Source organism: Plectropomus leopardus, chromosome 20 (genome assembly GCF_008729295.1).
Source record: "Plectropomus leopardus isolate mb chromosome 20, YSFRI_Pleo_2.0, whole genome shotgun sequence".
In the NCBI taxonomy this organism is placed as follows: Eukaryota; Metazoa; Chordata; class Actinopteri; order Perciformes; family Serranidae; genus Plectropomus; species Plectropomus leopardus.
Window position 1 is genome coordinate 12715195 of NC_056482.1, and position 23358 is coordinate 12738552.

General features: G+C 38.9%; 2 protein-coding genes across 2 annotated transcripts in view; one reads left to right on the forward strand and one right to left on the reverse strand.

The window, feature by feature from the left end:
* dnm1a (dynamin 1a) overlaps positions 1-12056 on the reverse strand; it is a 60744-nt gene extending 48688 nt beyond the window's left edge. The window contains exons 1-2 of the mRNA XM_042509178.1: positions 11699-12056; positions 792-865 (exon numbers count right to left, since the gene is read on the reverse strand). Coding sequence (XP_042365112.1) covers positions 792-865; positions 11699-11859 — 235 coding nt within the window. The 5' untranslated portion in view covers positions 11860-12056. The remainder of the gene's footprint in view (positions 1-791; positions 866-11698) is intronic.
* Positions 12057-13421: 1365 nt separating this feature from the next.
* On the forward strand, positions 13422-22996 carry ciz1a (cdkn1a interacting zinc finger protein 1a). The gene is made up of 16 exons (XM_042509021.1): positions 13422-13538; positions 14023-14278; positions 16117-16244; positions 16411-16631; positions 17402-17519; positions 17687-17774; positions 17984-18096; positions 18640-18722; positions 18959-19162; positions 19319-19449; positions 19599-19692; positions 20128-20241; positions 20350-20469; positions 20646-20730; positions 20872-20993; positions 21775-22996. The coding sequence occupies exons 2-16, from the start codon at positions 14112-14114 to the stop codon at positions 22276-22278; spliced, it is 2292 nt and encodes a 763-aa protein (XP_042364955.1). The 5' UTR covers positions 13422-13538; positions 14023-14111; the 3' UTR covers positions 22279-22996.
* Positions 22997-23358: the final 362 nt, after the last annotated feature.

Consider the following 23358-nt stretch of genomic DNA (forward strand, 5'->3'; position numbering starts at 1 on the left):
CACATTGCCTTCTAGGTGGTGACATGACTAACGGATGTAGTTTGGTAGAAAGGAGACACTGCTGTTGAGTTTTTCAAATGGATTTTTTTGGCACTTTGAGCACCACAAGCCAATGCTATCTAATTCCATTGTAATGCAGAAAAGGCAGGTATCTCAAACACTCAGCAACTCATACCAAAACAGTCTAGACTAATAAATAACACTGCTGGTAAGAGGAAAAAACTGAACTGTGAACTGTCCCTTTAACTGCTGCTGTGACGTGTCTCACAGTTTAAAAAGCCCTACCCAAAGGTAATCCAGTAACCATGACTGCATTTAACTGAATGAATTTAATTTCTAATTCACACCATGAAAAAGTATGGGAGCAAGCTTGCTTGCAGACCCTGTAACATCCTCGTGAAGTGTAACCATGGTAACATGCGAGTGTTGTCATCATCTACAAGTCTGTAGAGATGAATGAAGAGTAAAAGATGCTGGAGGACAGTTTTTCTTCACACAATGTTTAGACTTTGGGTGGGGGGGTTGCACCTATAGGGGCTAAACTATGTCTAAACTGTTGTCTCCTTCTTAAAATCAAAGGAAATTATCTAGTTTTAACACAAGAGCAGCAGGAGTGGAAAAGGGAAATTAGGGCTTTGCTGTAGATGCTGAATGCTGAAATCTGTGCAGAATTGCTTGAAGATGCAATTTGTTTAATTCAACCAAACCTCTGCAGGACTAAATAGAAGAGAAGAAACTGAAAATATTTTTTTTTACATTTACATAGATGTTTATTGGTAAGATGATCTTACCTGTGGGGCAGTTCATCAGCTGCAGAACCAAAGGACGACGAGTCACAATGCCAGAGCCACGGGGAAGGAAATCCCTGCAGACAGACAATCAGAAAGATGGTCAGCAGAACAAAAAAAAAAACATGCAGAGAGACAACAATACAAATCTCCACATGATAAAAAGACAACAGAGCATGACTCAGTGATTGTAAATCATCATCCCGAGGCTTTGGGAAGACTGGAAATGTGCAAGGAAAAGGCATGAAGCAAGTGTAAATGTGTGGGTGTTTATGTGCGCAGTGTAACAACAAATCCTCACACAACAGCTGTGGTCCCACCATGCCAAATGTCCTCTTGATTTACAACAATGCTTTTTTTTCATCAGTGTATGTTCATCTGATACCAACACAGAAACAGAAGGAAATGTTTTTGCAATTTGCTGATGATTTCCCTGGATTTACCCTGATTCAAACAAACTCTGCTGTTTTTCTTTTTAGCGTTTTATATCACCACATTTGCCCCTTCCCCCATGTTTCTGAAAGAAATAACATAAAAAACATGGCTATTGTAGTCACTTGCATGAGCTTCTTTAGCAGTTTTTCCTCCTAAATGAATGAGCATCTATAATGACTATTTCAATTTCTAATACAGAATTACTGAAAATGACAACAAATACGGTAATAAGGTATCGATGATCGTTTTCAGTTAAATTTTATGTTTGTATGTGTCCATGTTCAATATCCATTATCCACTAAAACACGATCCTGATGTGTCTGAGGTGTGAAGTATGTGTTTATGAACGCGTGAGAATGTGTACATAGAGATGCCATGTTTTAATGGTTCTTGGTGGGGGTTTTTTTGTTTTGTTTTTCTTGAACAAAACACAGTTTTTCTTGGGGCTGTTCAGTTGCTTATGCAACATCAGCGTCAACTTGCCACTGGCACTGTGTGCTCCTCAACCAGCTGACTGGACAGTTCTTATTCAGTGATGCATGATGTGTGTGCGCGCGTGCATATGCATGCGTACGTGTGTGTGTGTGCCTGTGTAACAAGGGGCTGTTTGAGACACATTCTGTAGTTTTCAGTGTAACATTGCATAACAGCAAACAGCAATTTATGAGCTTGTTTTGCTCATAGTTGAAAATAAAACAAGTCTTCACACAAAATACAGCTATGTGACTGAGTTGCTGTAAACCCCTAGAAGCCTGAGCAAATAGATTTGATTTATTTAAAAAAAAAAATGTGGGAGAGGGCAACATGGAACTTAACAAGACATAGACATAATATTAGCAAAAAATTAGTAAATGAGTTACAAGACAATACCTAAAAATAAGCAAAAAGAAACAAACTTAAGAGAAGGTTCTGAAAATAAAATATATATATTTATTTTATATATTTATTCTATTTTTTCTGTAACACAATTTAAATATAAAATTATTTTACATATATTTTCCCTATTTTTTTATTTATTTTTTTTTTAATAATCCCATGCTCTTTAAAAAACAAAAAAACAAACTCTAATTCTAAATAATTTCATGTAATTTTTTAGGAAATGTCTTGTCAAGTTTATCATTGTCTTTTTTCCCTCATGTTTTCAAAGAAATAACACCAATATTCTCAGTTTGTGAAAGGCTATAGTAAACTTACACTGAAAAAGTTTCAAATTTATTCAAATCATTCAACGCTCACATAAATTCTTTAATATCTGAGTAAAGAATCTTCAGTGATGAACTGACCAACATGAATTATAAATAGACAAGGCCTCAGTTTGAACCTGAAGCAAAGCCTGCGGCAGTTTGATACGAGTCATGAACTGGGAGTTAATCAGGGCTCAACTGCTTCTAAACTGTGACCTGACCAGATAAAAGCAAATTCAGCAATTAGATGTTCACCATGGGGGTTGCATTATTTTAATTTACCATAAAGACTGGCAGTGTCTAAACTAGGGATGCACCATTCCAATACGGACATCAGATATCAGGTTGATAATTGCTCAGATAGCTGGATATACGTAGTATCAGTTAAAATGGGGCAGATTTATTGAGTTCAATTCTGTGTTTATATTTGATTACATGAGCACTAAGTATGTCATGAGTCAGCTGCACGCCAATACATGACATTATGTCCACATTGTATGCAGTTGTATTGTTTTATACTGGTTTTATACTGACACTTCAGTTGTAATTCCTTATCATTTTAAAGGATTTTGTTGTTACAGTTACTAAACAAAATGGTGATAAATTACTTCCAGGATTGAAGTGAGTGTAATAATCTCTTAAAACTGCAGGTTCTGCAAATCAGTCTTTGCTGATCCTTTCCAAACCTGCAATATATCACTTAATGCATGGGTCTATGTAACATGATACACAATCTTTAACGGTGTGATTGTCAAAATAAACCTGAAAAGACATTGTTGCTAATGTTTGAATAACCTTCACACCTGCTACACTGCACACAGCATCAGTCAGGAGCTTCATTATTGGGTCAGTATTTGCTGTTGTAGTACAGCCCTCTACAACAAAGGAAACCTCCTCTCCGTCTGTCCATCTGCTGGTCTACCTGCCTGCCTGCCAGTGTACGGAAGTGTGTGTGTGTGTGTGTGTGTGTGTGTGTTTGTATGTATGTGTGTGTCGCTCTCTCCCACATGGATGCCTATTAGAGAAGACAGATGGCTTTAACTGCAGGTCTTCCTCTCACTACACTCCTCCTCATCATGCCACCACAAGGATCCTCCAACACATGCATGTGTACTGTATATCACCACAGCCACAGTACTATAAAGACTGTCTCTCTGTCCACTCATCATCTACCTAATCCTGCTGAGAGGGTGAGAGTCTCTCCTCCCCCACCCTGTGCTTTCATCCCCCAACGGTGAGGTGGGGAATGAAAACACCCATGTGACTGCCAGCACAACCCCCGCACAGTGGAGATACAGACGAGAGAGATAAATAATTAAATGAAAAGGAGCAAACCAGGACGACAAGGAGAAATGCAGATACCTTTCCAACAGTAAGAGAGAAGCTAGACAGAGACGGAGACTCGAAGAGAGATTTTAAAGTTGCAACAAGATAACTTCACCAAGCACTTACCTGTAAGTGCACTCAGCAGTCTATCTGGAAACACTTTCACTTCTAACAGACGTCGTTGCATGATAAAACTTAGTAGAATAATATAGTTTGATAGATCAATATATATGGCTTTACATATCTGTCAATCCATCTATCTATCGATCTATTTACTGGTATTAGAGTTGGTCAATATACAGATACCTTGACACAATATAAATGTGTCCACCATCCGTGATTTTGCCATAATGTTTATATAGTGGAAGCTATTATTCTGCAAATAAATAGGCAAGACAATTTTGTGTTTTATATGATTTTTGCACCAACGTAGTGCAGTACCTCAATTAGTCAGATGTTTAATTCACTAAAACAACCAAGATGAGACACTCCCTCTTGGTTATTTTACTTATTAACAGTTTCTCAATTGATTTTCAATAATCAATACTCAATAATCTGGGTAGGGGAGGTCACAGATTTACTGAGCATCACTGCTGGAGAGTCACAGCCAATCACATTAATTTCTTTTTTAGCAGATTTTTGGATTTTGGACTTTTTTAGCAGTTTGAAACAAAGACATTTTTTATTGAATTAACATTTAGCTACTGAATCATTAATTCACTCTGTGACATTTACTGCACACACACACACACACACACACACACACACACATACATCCAGTGGGTGCCAGCAGCTGCTGTGGAGTAGTGACTCATTGTTTCTTTGTTATAAACTGTACACATTCAGTGGTGTGAACTATGTACAGTGTACAAGATTGAGTGCGCACACACACACACACACACACACACACACACACACACACACACACACACAAAGATGACCTATGCGCTCCAGTTGACATCTCAGATTCCATCAGTATGAAAGGGCTTCATGTATAAAACCAGCTTTGCACACTCTTTGCAAGAAAAACATTTTGTTATTCAGTTCATTGATTCAGTTTTGTTTGAAAATATTTATTTAGTTATTGTTCATAATCATACATTTTCAAAGATAAGTACTTTTCCAAAAGTTATACACCACCTTCAGGGCTTGATTGGGATGGTTAGTAATAATAACTCTAATTCAGCACACTGCTCTGTTGGCCTCTTCATGTGCGTCACATCACTTCCGATTCCCAGACACAGTCAGACTCTGAGCCTCATCTACAGTAATCCTGCTCTAATGCGTGCAGCAATAACAACTCTGACATCAGCGAACCAGCGCAACCAGGCAATTTCACTTCCTAGCAGTGTTTGGGTCTCCGATAGATGAGTGCTTTTTCGTGATGAATTTTACACACACACATCCACACAAGCACATACACATATTGCTGTGAGCCGCAGTGGAGGGTGGAGCCAATCAAACGACTGGTTGCTGGATGGTGGACATCCAGATTAAAGCAGAGCCAATAGTGGAGTGTATTGCAGGTAACCTACGGCCCAAACAGAGATTAGTGGTAATCCTCTGTAGCAGTATCAGTGCAAATGGTCCCCCCTCTTCCTCTGTCACTCACTCCCTCTGTGACTGCTGTCTCACTCATACTGTGTCCATACACTGTTTTTACAGTTCACAGCAGTAACTTTAGAGGTTGCAACTAATTTTATGGGTCTAATGGTATCATAATAAAGAATTTTATTATTTGGTATAAATGAGAGCTGGAAAATATAAAATTATATCATCAGTCAATCAACATAAAAATCATTGTCTGTAATTTTTCTTGTTTTTTTTCCAACCAAAAGTGCCAAATATTATCCTCTCCAAGCTTCTGAAATGTAAGGATTTGACATTTTTATTTGCTTTTTTTATAATAGTAAAATAAATGTCCTTGTACTGGTACCAGACATTTTACCAGACTGGTAAATGTAGAATCCTAACACATTTGCTCCTTTTTGTTTTCAATCTCTCAATAGACTACTGTAAATCCTAATACCCTGCTGTGCTTCCTTGTGGTTTATTGTGATTTATTTATTTGTTTTTAAGAGAGAACCAAGATTATATAGTGGTCAAGTAGTTGTGTTGAGTTTATAAGCAGTTCATTTCCAGAGGTATTTCTCGAGAGAACAGCATTATAAACTAACAAAGACCCATATAAACCTATAAAACTGAATCCATCCATCTATTCATTATCTGTAAATGCTATTACAGGGCTGCGTGGGCGGGAGGCGGGGCACACCGTGGATAGGTCTCCAGTCAATCAGAAGACTCGATCAAGATAAAGGATTACGATAATTGCAAACGACTGAAAATTGCACACTGGCCTGGAGATTATTTTTACATTTTTGCATGTTCAGCTGACCTGCTCTGCACAGACTTAAAAGGCTATTAAACTCTAATAGGAATTCATTTGAATTAATAAACTGAAGGTGAATCAGCTGAACATTGTATCCCCTTCCTCTATTATTACTATCAAATTACTGGACCTTTCCAAGAATCTTGAGAATTAACAATTAACTGCAAGTTTCAATCTAGGAAATAAAGAGTTACTGCAAGAGGTCAGATTGATTAGGCCAGTTACCTCAAAAATAAAAATTAAAAAATCTATCCTGTTCACTTATCCAACACAGCTTAAAAACAAAAATGACTGTATAAGTTTTTAATTTATTTTTTATTTTTTAAATTTTTTTATAACCTATGGACCTCTATTCAAGCAGAATCTTTAATAATGTTTTGATTTAAACTGAATTGAATTGACTTAAACTGAATTGAATTGAATTGAATTGAATTGAATTGAATTGAATTGAATTGAATTGAATTGAATTGAATTGAATTGAAGTAAATTTGAAGTCATCGAGGGACTCTTTTTCTCCATGTTTCTATTTCACTCCCTACTCCTTTTATTTGACAAGAATGAAAGCTTTAACAGAGCACTGTCCTTGTCTTTCACATTTGTGAAGCTGCAGCTTCTCCTCATAATGCTTCCAGCACTCTCTGTGTTATGTAATACATGAAGCCAGCTATATATCATCAACTTAATCTCTGTGTGTGGGGGTTGGAATAGAGATGGCAGCAGGAAGAGAAAAGACGTGTGTGTTGTAGTTTTATGTTCCTGGTTTGTGCTGGTGCCAGCAGCCCTCACTGATAATAAAGTGCTTCATTGGTCTAAGATGCACAGTATGCAGCAGCAGCATTCTCCTTTAGGAGCATGAGTTCACCCCAGGACAACATTGTATATGACCTTTTTTATTTTTAACATATTTATTTATTGTTTTACTTGCTGTTATCTTTTCATTTACCTCTTATCTACTGTTTACAGAATAGTACTTATTTCTTGATGATTATTGCAATCATTTATTTTCATTTATATATTAATTTCTTTTTATCTCTCTATGTATAGGTTTTATCCTGCTTCTGGTGTTTCCTCACTAAGTGTTTCTGCAGTACTTTTAACATCTTGCTGTTTTATCCAAGTGCTCTGGTTTTATTGTATGAAGCGCTTTGTGTTACAGGGGTTTTTTTTGTATGAGAAGCGCTATACAAATAAAGTCTGATTGATTGACTTCTCAATTTGCATTATGCTATCAGCTATTGACCCCACATCCTGCCTAATGGTGACAATTGATATATCATGATGATTAAACATTTATTCTCACCAGATAAAAAAAAATCTATTTATATTAAAAATTTGTTGTATTTTAGGGGAACGCAGCATTGGTGCTGATTTAGTGTCAGCTGTATTTGATAGAGCTGTCCATGGTGCTGAAAGTTAAAGGCCTCTGACCCACTTTCAGAATCAGGATAGTGGAACGAATTGGTGAAAACTGCTTGATGTAAAAGTGAAATATGAATCAAACATGACAGAATTACTGTGCAGTAAATGTAATGTTAAATGTATTCCTTTTTCTAAATGTAGAACTTTTTTCTTGCCACTTTTTTATAAATCTCCCCTTTTTCACAGTGACACTTAAACTCATTTTCATGTCACGCAGTTTATGTATTAATGTTGGATTAATGTTTAGTCAAATGTCAACATGTGGCCAAATATCCCCACCTCCACCTGCACTAACAGGTTTCATCCAGCTGGTGCTGCATGTGTCGGGCACTGGAGACCAGTAAAGCTCCCTCCTTTGTGTGTGCTAATTAAACTCTTGGGAGGCTAAAAAACAGACCGGATGACAGACAAAGAATGGCAAACGGGGGTTTGTGCTCAGAATTAGATTTATTAAATGTCTTCTTTATTGCCAAATTACAGGCAGACCAGTGGGACACAACCAGAAGATGTAACTACAGTAAAGTGATGCTTTATCTGTGTGTACAGCTATGATAGATATTCGATTAATTAATAAGTCAGTCAATAAAAAATAAACAGCAACAATTGTAATAGGCAAACAATTGTTACTTTAAGTCAATTGTAAAGCAAAAATGCCAAACACACTCTATGTTTTGGATTGTTTGGCTGTTCAGTTCTGGACTCTGGGAATTTCTAAATGCATTTTCACTATTTGTAAGACTAAATAATTAATCTTTTTGTTACACTGTGAAAAAATGTTGTAAAAATCATCAGTTGCAGCCCTAAAAAGAGATCCACTGTTTGGAATACCAAATAATATACTGTATATCATTCCTAATTTAAACACTGAAAAAACACAGAAAAAATCTGCTAATAATTCAAGAATTTAAAAAAGCAGTTCCTAAAGGCGGCGAAATGTATCTCAACTTCTTATTGTCTCTACAACAAGAAAAGGGTATGAATGAAAACAGTGAATAAGAAAAAATGTTGCAATGACCAACGCTGCTTCAGAACGCAGACTTTTATAATAAACTACTTGATAACTGAGAGCGTGTGTCCCTGTTATTTTAGTTTAACCCTGCTGCCTTTACTTAGAGTACTTAGAGTGGAGCACTTTTATATTTTACAACAAAAAAGCACCTTTGGGAGAATTTAAACTGAATGAGACAGAAAAGGCTGAGAAGGGGAGTTTGAACTGATGAGATGAATACAAAACTGAACAATGAAAAAAATGAGACAACAGTGGACTCTTTGCAAGGACAAATTAGGAGAGCTAGGTCAAAAACATCTAGAGGACATATGATAAAAGAGAGAAGATAAATTTGATTAGCGTCCTTAGATGTTCTGTCATGCCGTCAGCACAGCATACCCCAACAGCTTGTATACTGCTAAGAGGCTGGCTGTCCTTGCCAGACATGCATCCAAATCTAATCCAGCTGAGAGGAAAGGTGTCATGGTGAACTATCAGGAGTAACAGTTTCTATATGTGTACAGTAAACTGCTTTTAACAAGGTTTATGTCAGTCCTGTAGTTGCTCATTTTTACCAAACAACCAGTGTGCAAAGTGAAATAACTGATATAAATGTCTTTCTGTTATTTATAAGTCTCCTTTACCCTTGTATTGATTGTCTGTGCTAACTGTGAGCAGTAACAGAAAATCAAGGGAGAACAAACTTGTTAGAAATCAAAAGCAAGCAGCTAAATAAGAGCCAACAAATATTCCTGGTCTGATAGAAACATCACGTTAAATGACTTTCTGAGAGGCATCAATGTAAATTTCTGAATCAGACACACGGAGGGGAAGATAGTGACAGAGAAAGGAAGGATTGTGACAGATAAACACACACTAAGCGTGTGTTGGTTTAGGCCAGATAACACAAACACAATGGGCCACGGGAGGTTGAGTGAGTGGGAGGATGGGAGGACCTGAGCAACGTCACTGCAGCTGGACGAGGAGAGCGCATACATTAACACACAAATGCTGCATGACAGGACGCAGACTGCAGCTTTCACTGGTCATCTGATGTCTTTATTACTGTTAAATGTCCCTGTAATAACATTTCAGTTTCTCCATCTCCACCTTCTGTCATGACTGTCGAAGCCAGTGCTCCCATGGGTGAGGCAGCGTAATTAGGCGCAAGCTGTTTCCATGACTACAGCTGTGCAGTGAGTGCAGCAAAATGTGGTTCTCTTAATGAGTTTAAAGAGATTGTTTTAGGTAATCACTCTTTTTTTTTAAAGAGGCCTCGCAAAATGAGACAAAACAGTAACACGCAGACAGTGGAAGGGGAGGAGAATGCTGGCTGATATAGCCGACCAATGGCAGGTTTATACACACAGTCTACATCCGGGAGTCACATTACCAAGAGTCTGACAATGCTAAAATGATGGAATACTCCTTTAAATCCCCTAAATGGCACCTAGGCTACATTTTCAGTTCGTTATTAACAAAACTGATATGCCTGCAGGTAACATCTTGTGTAGATTACTCTATGTGTAACAGTAGACAAACCTCACCTACTCACTGTTAAAAAGGGGATTATCTCTCCGACCTTGTGGTGAACAATTTGACTCTACTGTCAAACAAATGTAAGAGAAGAGATTGACGGTGTAAAATCAGGTGCTGCACAGATGGATCTGTCTGTGTACTCAGGCCTTGTTTAAAGTGGGGGTTGCTGAGCTGGCTTGGAGCCACAGCGTGCATACAATCTGACCTTGCTTAGGCAGGAAATACTGCTGAATCACACACTGTGCATCAGAGCGATTCAAAGTCTGTAAAACCACAAAAAAAATAAAATAAAATAAAATCAAGTGAAATGAAGACAGAGAGGTCTGATGAACAGTCAGCTCGTGACACCCATGTTGTTGCATGTAAGCTTCACTTACAGAATAAGTACTGGCAGACAGATGGATGAGCTGAGCTGGAAGGGCTCAAAGCTCAGGTGGACTCTCTCTCTCTCTCTCTCTCTCTTTCTCTCTCTGCAAGGTCATACTGCAGCATAACAGATCAGATTTGCTCCCCTCACTTTGTTTTATATCAGCAGCAGCAGCTCTGACAGGAAGAAAACTGTGCATGTTTGCAAGACTGAAACCTCGCCACTCACACACAGAGCAAGCATCGTTTTGCACCCTTGCTCGGTCAGGATTTAATAGCCTGAGGACAACAAAATGGTAGCTCAACCACAGAAACAAACAACACATCCAGCAAGCTGCCTGTAGCTGTATCTGCTGCACAGGAAGTCAGCATATAAACTGACACTGCCTCTGTGACAGATGTCATAGGACTTATAATCATAAGCATGTGCAATGTCATTTTGCACAAATTATCAAGTGGAGAGTCTTCTTTATAGCACTAATACCTAGAGGTGGTTTATTATACTAACCCTTTGAAACCTGAAACATCACTTTTCTTGTTTTTGTATTTAAACCACTGAGCAAATTGGTGCGATTTCTTTGAAAAACATACAGGGAAAGGCAATGAGCAACTTGGTAAGAAATGTTCCACGAACTGCAAGAAATCAGCAAATTTAGAATATTAATTTTTTTTAAAAAAAAGCTAGGCAAAAATGTTTAGGGAAAAAAAGAGGGGGAAAAAATAGAAAAAAACTACATTTACAATCATCATGATTTCATATTTGCAATTATATAACAGGATTCTTATCATTTTTAAGCACCTTTAGTTCTTTTTCTGTTTTTTTATTTACTTTTTCCTTTTTTTTTTTAAACAAATTTTCAGGTAATTTTCTTGTACTTTTTGCCAGTTCCTTGCTAATTTTTGGATCACTTCCTCTGTTATTCTATTCTTACTATGTTTTTGAAGGAAATCAAGTCAATTTGCTCAAGTTTCAAATGGTTAAATGCCAAGATACTTGACAGAAATGCGTGGTTCCCTGAATGCAGCAGTGACACCATGAACCTCTCTGGGGATTTATGTAGGCCTAATAATCTCCTCGATTTGGTGTTGTGGAATAAGACAGATAGCAATGAAACTAGTGAAAGGTGCGTCCAGTGAAGCCTGTGTGGTGGACTGAAACCTGCCTGAGAAGGGGGATGGGGACTGGGATATGTGAGGTGTAAAAATGAAAGCGGTCGCTCGTGTGATGCACTAACATGCATTGCAGCCTGGAAAAGCTACTTACTTCCCGACGAAGTTCTCCAGCACCGAGCTCTTCCCTGCACTCTGGCCGCCCACCACTGCGATCTGCGGCAGGTCCAGGTTTGCATTCTGGCCGATGGCGGAGAAAGCATCCTGCATGCGGTTCACCAGAGGAATCAAATCCTCCATTCCCCGGTTCCCCATCTTTGCGATGCAATGGGCAGTCTATCTGCCTTATCAGAGCAGGGAGGGATTTATTTTGTTATTTTTCCTGTTCGTCCCTCCTCGCCAAACCCGCGTTTTGACGGTGTCTTTTTTTATGGACTGCGGCTCACTTTTCGGTTTGGTCCCTCATTGACTGCGCCTCCTCGGTGCAGATCTCCTCAGCTGTCGGACTCCCTTCACCACCGAGCATGCACACTCCTCTCCACCGAGCGCTGCAGGGGGGGAGGATGAGGATGATCTCTTGTATTTTCTCAGGAGAGAGAGATCCCTGCAGTTCTCCACGCACATCGCTTGGTGGTGACACTGGTTAACTTTCATTGTAGCTGACTGTCACACTATGCTGTTTAAAATACAGGGAAGTCTGTTTTTTTCTAAAACTCTTGAGTTCAGTCTCGTTTGACTGCATTTATTGAGGTTTAGATGAAAAATCTGGCATCCTTTTTTAATAATGTCATAACAGATGTCCAGATCTGTCCATGGTGCTGAATCTGTTAGCACCGTGGACAGAGGCCAGGGGGCACTCTACTCTTTTTTGTTTGTTTTTATAGTGCAGAATACTATATTTCAATTACTATAATTTAAAAAAGCATTTACTGTATGTAGCTTACTAGGGTGAAGTCAGGTAATATGCAACATTGTTTATAGATTATAAGGAAAAAACACAGTAAGTTTTGAAGACTACAACTCATTAATGTAAGCTACGTATTAATTCAAAAAGATAATTCAGCTTTACTGCCTTGCTTTTCTAATTCTTTTACTGATCTTTACTGATCTGATTCCTTTGTGTCACATTGTCTACAAAGGACATGCATGTCTGTGCTTGCATGTGAGTAACAAAGGTGGCACACAACAGCATAAGCCATGTTGTTTCATGTAGGGACATTTGTGGCAACAATGCGATATCATGTTTGGTGATCGACTGCTGATATTTATTTTGTGTCATTTTGTGTAAAACCTCATTCCATTTTATCTGACTTCACCTACATATATATATTTGCAAAGATTCATTACATATTATTCATTCAATTGTAATGCATCTCAACTTGTAACATTTTTATCAATTTTGTTATGACTGTGTGTTGGTGGTGAACCTTTGATCAATTATACAGTCTTGTTTTTATGTTTTTCTTTTGTATGTATGATTTTTGTTATTTAATGTGTGTGTGTGTGTGTGTGTGTGTGTGTGGGGGGGGGGGGGGGGGGTTCTTGGGCCATTTTTGGCATCTTACCTCTCCTGCACAATGTTTAAACTTTTTTTTACTGTCTTTTATGTATGTGCAAATAAAGAAACTACAACATGATACAAGTGTATAATATAGAATTCTTTAAAAATAAAACACTGGGCTGATTTTCATTAAATCTACAACTATGATACATAAATTAATAAAAACAAATTAAAATACAATAAATTAAGTTAAAACCCTAAAACATATTTTGAATACATCAAGGATGTTCAGCCCACAGACAGAAGAAGATGTTTAGTTCTCCAGACAGCCACCAGGAGGCGACAGGGCGCACTGACTCCACTACACCAGGGACGCTGCTGTGGGTGTCTGCTTTATGCGAGTTGCACCAGCCGGACTGAAAGCAAGTATTCAACCCTGTGATATGATTTTAGTCGGATAATCAACAACCATCGCCACCTTCGTCTTTGAGAAGTAAGTCCTAGCAACTGTGGATAAGTTTAAATGTAGAAAGTACCCGAGGAGGCGCAGCTGCTTTATCTGTGAGTTAGCTAGCTTGTTCGATGCTAAGCTAAGCTAACTTGTTGGGTTCAGTTACAGAGCGGTGGCTAATGTAGCTTCGTTCATTTCATAGCAGGTGCAGCTCGTCCTTTATTTCTGCTTTGTGTTAGTTTTGGATGAACGTGACGCTCTTTTCTTCAAAACAAAACGCTAACATGTGTTTTCTTCATTTGCAAACTGAACAAAGACATTAGAATAAAACAGCGTAAGTGAACCAAAAAGTAAATTGTTGTTAGCTTACGTGCTTAGCACTAGCTAGTTGTCATAACGAAATATGAGAGCGACCTGTTGTCTGTGGAGGTGCGCACTGTTATTGAGTGTGTTTTTACATTTAAGAGTTGCTCTGACAGAGGAGCATATAATCACAAAAGCTTTTTTTCCCCCATTTCTCATTTAGAGATATTTTAAGTGTGTCAAACATTGGCACCTCACACCTGATGGTCTGTCAACTCTCGGTGTAACGTTAACGGAGGAATTAAGTCCGTAATGTTCAATCCACACATCCATCAGCAGCAGCAGCAGCAGCAACAGCAACAGTTTCACCAGCACCTGCGGCAGTTACAGCATCTTTTCCAGCAGCAGCCACCGCCTCCTCCTCCTCCTCCGCCGCCTCCCGGGCACCATGTCCCCCATCACCACCACCAGGCACAGCGGTAAGCGCGTTAACTTGAGGCCGGGGATTAGGCACGGCCCTCCGGTTGAGATATGTGCGGCTGCCGGTGGCTCTGCCACAACACATGTCAGACTCTGCTAGGATGACTTAAAATGTATACATGTGCAGTATTTTAATATAAATGTAATATTTTAACAGCTCGAGTATGCGTTAGTCTATTGCAGGGTTCCTGCAGATTCTTAAAAAGCCTTAAAAGGAATTAACTTCATTTATCCAAAAATAAAGCTTAAATTGTTGTTAAAATATCCCCACAAAAAATTCTTTAAAAATCTAAAAAAAAATAAAAATGGGAATGGACATTGGGAATAGAATACTATGGATCTTTTTTACCTGACATCACATTGTAAAATTTCAAAATTACTGGTAACATATTTTATTTTACTTTTTAAAATTATTATTAGTAATATTTTTAAATAGGTAAAATTAGCCAAATTTCTCTTGCGTGAATGTCAGAAAGTCATATTTTATGTTACAGTAAATATTTGTATAAAATTGCCCTTAATCCAAAGCAACTGATGACCTCATCTAACCTGCTTTAAGATGTAGGAACCCTGTACTGGTAAAAGGACATCCGCCTCAGGCTTTGGATTTTATATCATTTTATCAAACAAGTAAACAAACCTGCAGTCATACAATAATATCTGCATATGTTCAATCCAGCAGCACTGGTAAACCTTGCAGAAAGTTTGTCATTGTCTGTATTTCAACTACAACAACAGTGTTACATGTATTAAAATGTGAACTATTGACATGCACTGTTATCTATCCTGCCCAAAGGTACTGTTTATAAGCTGCTGATTATATAAAGACTGTATTGCAAGATTGCTGGTCCCAGAACAACTCTTCAACAACTCAGAAATACCTCATGGGCTTGTGTCATGTAAAGCTGTCAGCCAGGACAGCTTTAACCCACCAGCACTCCTTACTGTGCATTTTTTTCTTGAACATATTCCCATGCTGTCATTCCTAATGTTTATCATTGCCTCTTGAACTTACCTTTGCCCAATAAGGTAACAAAACTATTACAGTTATAACTCTTAACTTGACTTTAATAGTTTTTTGTATTGGGTTGTTCTTGTAAGATCTAATGGCGCTGTTTTTAAACACTTGTTTTATGAAGCTCATTGAGTAATGCCTCCAAATGATGTGCTATAAAAATAACCTTAAACAGACTCTGAGCCAAAGCTGATATGGAGGGAAAATGACTTGCGATAAAGTCTAATTAATATCAGAGCATCTACACAGTGTCACATAATAACAATAATAATAATAATAATGATATAATAATAATAATAATAATAATAATAATAATAATAATAATAATAATAATTAATAATAAAATACATGGACAGTATTCAGAGTGAACACCTGTGTGCAGGTGCCTGTGTCAAGTCATGGAATTTAACAATCACATTTTCCAGGCATGTAAGTCATGTCAAGTCAAATTTTTTTGCCGGAGAAACTTTCTCCGGAGCAAGTTATTTGGGGAAAAAAAGTTTTGTTTTTTTTTTAATTCTTTGAAAGCCATGTTTTCTTTAAAAAAAAAAAAAAAAAAGATAAAATTACACAATTTGGCATAGCTGGAATCTGCAAAAACAGACATATTGTTGGATTATGAAATTTTCATGACAATGTGTGGGAACCCTGGTATATTCTACATCAGGATCTCAGCAAATTTCAAAATATTACAGATGTGTTAAATGAATTTCAAGATTTGTAAGAATGATTATTTTGCAGAAACACTGTGTTCTTCAGCTGCAGATTTCAGTAAGGTTGCGTCTCATGACGTTATGATGTTTTCTCTCGTGCTTTGTGTAGACCGATTCCTGTTCCTCCTCAGACAGCCCCTCCTCCCAGGATGGTCAGGATGTGCCAATCTACCCAGACGACCATTATCGCCCCCAACCCCATGCTGCAAGGGGCCCTGTTGATGCAGCAGATGCAGGGTAGAGTTTTCATCAGTCATGAAGAGCTGTAGGAATTATCATAAAATATTTCCACAGATGATATGTGCTTAAAAGCATTAAATAAGTCACTTCCAAGTGGTTATCATTTTTACTTTGACATTTTCTTCCTCACTCATTTGTCTTTTCATGGTTTGATTTCATCCAGGTAGCATGCGGGGCTTTGGGATGGGTGGACAGCAGTTCCGTCAGTTCTTTGCTGCCGGGTCCAGGTCGTCTCTGCTCGGGCCGGTTCCCATGGGCATGGCCATCAAGTCCCCCATGATGGCTTTCCCACCTGCTCGACCGTTCCACCCGCATGCTCGCTACTACAACAACAACACCCCCACCACAGCCTCATCTGCATCCTCTTCCTCTTCCAGCACCGCAGTAATTATACCAGCACCATTATAATGATTATAATCACTGTGTTGGTCCTAAGTTTAGCTACTCTAGAATCCACCAGTTTAAAACTTTATCGAATGTGCTTTCGTTATCATGAAGGAATATATGAACCAACAATGTGGTTATTTATGTATTTTTAATATTACAACAATGGAGTTTAGTGGCATAGAGGCGTACGCTACATCAGGTTTTGACCATACGAAATTCTTGACAGTAGAGCTGAAATGATAAATTGATGAGTCGACGGACAAAGAAATTAATCAGCATCAACTGTGATAACAATTTGGACAGTAAATTGGTCAAAAAAGCTTTTTGAATATGTTTAAATGTTTAGATTTTCTGACATTTTATTGATCAAACAATCAAAAGAGTAACCGGCAGATTAATTATGAATGAAAATAATCATCAGTTACAACACTAATGCTTAAGTGGATAAATTAATTGTTTTTTTCCTCTTCGGGGCAGTTGTTGATAGTAAAATGAGTCCAATCTCAAACTTAAAAAGGTTCATTAAATGTGTTCAATGTATGGCTGAACAGATTTAAGAAGGAACTTAAGGTAATTTAAACAACAGATGCAGTCATCAGTTCTTTGACAACTTTGACATATCCAAACAGACATCTAGTTACCCAGTCGAAATCAGTCATATCCAGCTCTAAAACAAAATCTTCACTGTCTGTGATCTGTGCTTTTGTTATTGTCTCATGGCTGCAATTTTATCTCATACTTGGATGTATATTTGTAATTCTGCAAAGGACACTGCAGCTCGGCAGCCAGACAGGAAGAGGGACAGCGAGCAGATGGCAGCAGGGAGCACAGACGACCAACCAGCAGCTAGCAGTACCAATGAAGCAACTGATAAAACTAACACAGGTAGAAGGAGAATCTAACTAACACACAGACATGCTGATGATTTAAGTTATGACCTTTAATTTGTGTAGAAAAATCAAGAGTTATCAGAGAAGAGTAGAGGTAAGCATCGGTTTGGTAATTTTTTTTGTCTGTGTTTTCAACTTTGGTTTTGGCTTTTCTACCCACAGACGGTGTTGTGGGTGGAGTGGATGCACCCACACAGCCCTCTGAGGAGCCACTCGATGAACCTGTAGTCAAGAAGCAGAGGACAGAGGGGTAGGAAAAACATTTTTATTGCTGTGAAAGTAGCTGCTCTAGACATTCTTGACATTCTCAGTGTTTAATGACAAACCGGGAATGACAAAATTTAACATGAAATAAAGGTTCTGGCCTAGTTATTTGGCACTGCCTTGTCCTTGTTTACTTATCCTCAGCATTGGTGCTTTTTCCCTCTTTGATTCTTACTATTATATTTTTTTACTCAGGTCAGAGGAGCCCAAAGAACAGTGTGCTGTTGAGACTGTCACCATTGCAGAGACGGATGAGGATGTTCTTTTCCCAGAGTGTAACAGCAATACAGTGGACAGCCAGCCTGAAGGTAAAACCCACAAAGAACTAGAGTAGATCGTGCACTAACTTCATCTAAGGGTGCTCTCACATGTAACCTGGTCCGCATTCGAGCAGACTCTAGATCAGCACTTCCTAGTTTTACAGATTGACCCCAGTTCGTTTTTTTTCTATAGACTGTCATATACTTTTTTCAGAATAAAGTTACAGCAACTTTTACAGCTATTTTCATAAAAGTTGTCAACTACAGCATTAAAGCGCGGCATAAACTGCAGTCATTGGAATTTGAATTCCTCAGATGGTTCCTGATGACGCACTAATAGTGCAGGATGACAATCCCAAAAACTGTCCAGTCAGCAAGTTACCTGTCAGTCAGTCATCCTCATGTTTACTGCTTTTGGTTTGTTGGTAAAATGTCAGTGTGAACAGGATCCAGACCAGAACTAAATGCAACGTTTTAGTTTGTTTTGTTAGTTTTTTTCTTGGTCCTGACCAAATGAACTGAACTACAGGTGTTAAAGCACCCTGCATGTAGGTTTGGTCAGTTGAGATGAAATGAAATCTTTTTTCCCAGACTGCATCCTTCTGGAGGAAGGAGGCTCCACAGGGGGATCAGATGTTATTGAGACGCTGCTGGAGGAGAGCAGAGCTGCTGAGGTGAGAGGAGCCTTTATTTGGGGATGGTCATAGACAAAGTAATGTCAACACTAATTGATAGATGATTTTGAAGTAACTAATTCCTACCACAAATGGTACTAAAAAGTTGGGTCAAGTTGAGTGTGAGGGTTGACTTTCATTATTTGTTGGCCTCCCGTGTATAGCGTATTCTGTCATATCTCACTTAAATGAATAGACGACACTGAGTTGAGCTCTGGTTTGTGACCTCTCTGTAGGTGCACAGTCTGGCAGCCCCGTCCCCCTCTGGCAGACTGAGTGAAGATGAACAGCAGGATGGTTTGCTCTTAGAGGGGATGCCACAGGACAAAGATTCCCCTTTGGCTTCACCAGACAACCAGGAGGAGGAAGAGGAGGGTGTAGCGGGGGGCGCCAATAAGTTCTTCTGCTACCTCTGCAGCATTACCTGCCGCAACCAGCAAGTAAGTTGAATGCACACACACTTCGGCCATGGTGAAATGTAGCTTTTTGGGGGTGAACTTAAGGCTGAAAAAGTAATGGCAAATTTATAATGTCTTTCAAATATTCGTTTTCAATTTTCTCCTGTTTGTTTTTTTTTTCTTTTCCTTTTTTTTCAGAACTTCAAGAGTCATATGAACAGTGTTTCTCACCAGCAGAGGATGATGGAGATCCAACACATGAGCAATGCTTGTCTGGTCACCCTGCTGCCACGAGTGCAGGAATCTCTACAAGAAGCAAACAAAGAAGGGTCAGTTTAAAACACATAAATATGCTTTTTGACTCCTTTTTTTTTTCCAATTATTTTTATAAGGCTTTATCAAGTTTGAATTGGTCTTCCCCTTAAATGTTTGCAGAATGATCCTTATGAGTCTTGAATAATGTTTGTGTTCTCTGCAGAGAGAAGAAAACAGACCCGAAGCATTGGTGTGCCACCTGTCACATCCACTTTACAAGTAGCATCATGGACCACCGTCGCACAGAGGAGCACAAAGTAAAAATGTACAGATCAGCGGTTCCCAGCTGGTCTACCCACAGGGTCCAGATTTTTCCTTTGTCATTAGTTCAAGGTCCACAGAATAGATAATTCACCACGTATTCAATTTCATTTCCCAAAATGTAAACAGCACTTGGCTTAGAACAAAAAAAAATAAACATATTGCAAGAATAGATAGAAAAAGCATTTCAAAATAAAAGTTCTATGCTGGAAATTCACTATACACCAGAATAAAGTGTATTTTTAACAAATTCAACACATTCACAAGTCTTTGCAGTCCATTCATAATGGACCTGCGACCAACTTTTGGACCCCAATCCACCAGTTGGGCACCACTGGTATAGACAAGCACATTTACATGGTTTAAACGCTGAGTTCAGGAAGTGTTAATTAGTAGAAAATGAGTGAAAGCACTTTTCTTGTTGTTTACAGCTTGCCAGCAGAACAGCCATCTCCTCCTGCACAGTCTGCAAGAAACACTTCAGGACCTCCCAGATTTTTGTGGAGCACTTGCAGTCCCAGGAGCACAGACAGAATTTGGAGAAGGTATCTGTGTTTATATTGATTTAAACCATTGAACAAGTGAGAACTTTCTCAGAAATGAAGATGCAATGAATTATTCATGCTGTCCTCGCCACTGTCGACTTGCTCCAGGAAAATGAGGGCTGTGAGGCCTTGGGCAAGCTGACCGCCATGGACACGGACGGCTTTTCGTTGGAAGAGGTGGAGGGCAGTGAGATGGAGGAGGGAGAGGGAAGACAGAGGAATGAACAGGTGATTTGCATATGATTTGACAGCTGCCGGTGTTTGCATATAAATGGCCTCTAAGCCTCACACAAGGTTTAATGAAGTTCAACATCATGGTCATGAGATAAGATCTGAAATATAAATATATCATAGTTGGTGTATTTTTGTATACTTTAGTTGTTAACTGTGTCTGCGATGATCAGGTGCAGGATGACTGGCCCTTCCCTAAAGAAGTGACTCTAAACGACATGGCCAGTGATGAGCAGTATGACCCGGACACAGTCTACGGTGAGTGATGACTAATTCTGCATTATAATTTTTTGTTGTCTTCTTGCAAGTTATTGTTATTTTGATTAACTGATAGCATTCAATAGCGCTGTGTAATATCCCATTTGTGTAATGTTTATTTTGGGATTTCTTTCACCACAGGGTCCAGTTATTTTGTTCCAGTAGCAGGTTTTATCTGCAGAATCTGCAACAAGTTTTACCACTTTGAATCTTCTGCCCTTCACACACACTGCAAATCACTGAAGCACTTTGAGAACCTTAAGGTTGGTTTTTGATGACTTCATTCATTTAATTTTGTACTAAAGAAGAGGTAGCTGGTATAAATGATTATCTGTGTCCCGTGTTTTTGTTTAAAAGTGACTAACGAGTTTTTGAAACTGGTCCAATATTGAGCGCCTGCGCTGCAGACGGGACATGTTCGCACCAGCAGTTTACGTCCACTGAGAGTGCTTCTTTTGGCCACTGACAGGTTCAGATTATTAAGAGTCTGAAAATTTATAGAAAGAAAGAAAGGATCCATACAGAAATTAACCATTTTGTGAAAGAGTGAGATCCTTTTTGTTTAACCAGAAACAGCCCAGGAATCGGTATCACCAAACCTACAAGACTACATTTAAATAAATAGTAATTTTAGTGTGTACAGACCCAGAATATTTTCCCATCTGTTTGGGTAAATTAAGGCAATTGTTGGAACAGTGGAAAGATGAACCATACACTTTTTGTAAGTTTTATTTTGTTTGTGTCAACTTTGAATGAAGTGTGTTTTACGACGATAAACTCTTTATTGAAATGCAGTCTGGTGGGATAGGCAATAGTGAGGGTTTTTGTGGGTGCTCCTATCAGGATTTCTTTGTCAAGGATATGTACGGATTTTGTTTTAATGATTGTATAATGGCAGCTTTAATTCAAGCATACATAAGATCTCAGCTTGCTGGTGTGCATTAAACTGCATGCAAATTTGAAGTGCATCAACGCGTGTTATCCTTAATGAATTTTCACAGGTATTCGCAGTATTGCAGCATTTTTTCTGCTTTCTCTTCTCAGAGGCACAGAGAGCTGCTGAGTCAAAAGAGTGGAGCTGTTAAATCTTCCAGAGAGTCTCTCCCAGCTGCAGAAAGCCTCGTGCCTGTAAAAGAAACCACCACAGACTCTTTGGATGAAAATTCCCTTTCTGATGAGACTGTAGTGACGGACCCAAACTCCAGGCAGCCTATGATTAAACTCACCCGACTGAACAGGCAGACAAAAAAACAGCAACAGGAGGAGCAGGCAGAACCTGACCCAACCTCACAGGACTTCATCAGCACCTCAGCAACTAGCAAGGAGGAAGAGACCTCATCCCAGGCCTCTGAAGGTCTTGAGAGTCCTGCCGAGCTACCTGCTGGTAGCAGAGAGGAACCAGACTCAGAGCCAGCAGCTGCTGCTGAGGATGCTAATGAAGAGGAGGCTGAGGAGGAAACTCCTGCTGTCCCAGGGAAAAAGAACATCACAGGAAAAGCAAAAACCACATCCAAACGCAGGTCAGGGAGGGCCACAAACAGACGCTGAGTCACAGATAAGATGTGGAATGAATGGAGGCCTGGCACAACCTCAGGACAGGGTGCGTCAGTATGTGAAGAGGTGCTTTCATGGAACCGAGACCAAGAAGTGAACAGCCCTTCCTCTTTCCGTGTTGGAAAGTCTGAATTAAGCACACAACAACAAATAGGAAGAGTGATGGTAAATCACAGCAGAACATGACTCCTTATGTGTTGCTCTCCCAGGGTGGGAAATTAACCCCTGACAGCTGATAAACACAGGGTAAATCAGTGATGGGTGGGTAAGTATCTTAATATTGGCCCCCAGTCAGAGCATGATGTTCTCAAGCATTGTAATCTCTAGGCTCAACGTTAGGTTACAGCAATCAAAATCGATCATTGTAAAGCAGTATGTCCGTTTAGCTCACAGTAAACCCTTTTACTTCTATATTTACAGATCAGTAAAAATCGCTCCCTAAAAACAATATTTTATTTAAACCAAGAAATTCCAACTTCACACTTTAGTCTTAGCAGGTTGAATGGATAAGAGTCAAAGTATACTCAGAAAAGTAACTCTCACCTCTCTGCCACAATGGAAACAGGAGTTGCTTACAGCTAAAAAAAAAAAAAAAAAAAACTTGGGGGAAAAAAACAAAATTTGGGGTAAAGTGGCTTAACTAACACCCACGGCAATACTATGTGATGAATTGCAATGAAATTTGGTTTTTAAAAAAAATACTTAGAAGATCCCTTGACTTTCCATATAGCGCCATCATCAGGTCAAAGTTTGATTTGTCTTATATTTTGGTTTATGACCAAGTTGCTTCAAAACCAGTGACATTCCCATCAGCCACAGCTTTACTGTGTTTACAGCTAATTAGTGATTGTTAGCATGCTTACATGCTAAATTAGGGTGGTGAACATGGTGAACAGTATGCCATCGTAACATCAGCATGTTAGCTTTGTCATTGTGTGCTTGTTGACATGAGAATTTAACTTAAAGCACCGCTGTGCTGGAGTGCAACCTCACAGAGCTGCTGGCATGCCTGTGGCCTTGTTTGTATACTCGCTGCAAAAACACTTTACTAGGACTACTACTACTTATACTGCG

What these genes read in the sequence shown, in the direction of transcription:
- ciz1a (XM_042509021.1), top strand. Translation starts at nt 14,112, where the DNA reads ATGTTCAATCCACACATCCATCAGCAGCAGCAGCAGCAGCAACAGCAA. An exon ending in CACCACCACCAGGCACAGCG is followed by an intron (nt 14,279 to 16,116) that starts GTAAGCGCGTTA and finishes TGCTTTGTGTAG; the next exon opens with ACCGATTCCTGTTCCTCCTC. An exon ending in AACTGATAAAACTAACACAG is followed by an intron (nt 17,520 to 17,686) that starts GTAGAAGGAGAA and finishes TTCTACCCACAG; the next exon opens with ACGGTGTTGTGGGTGGAGTG.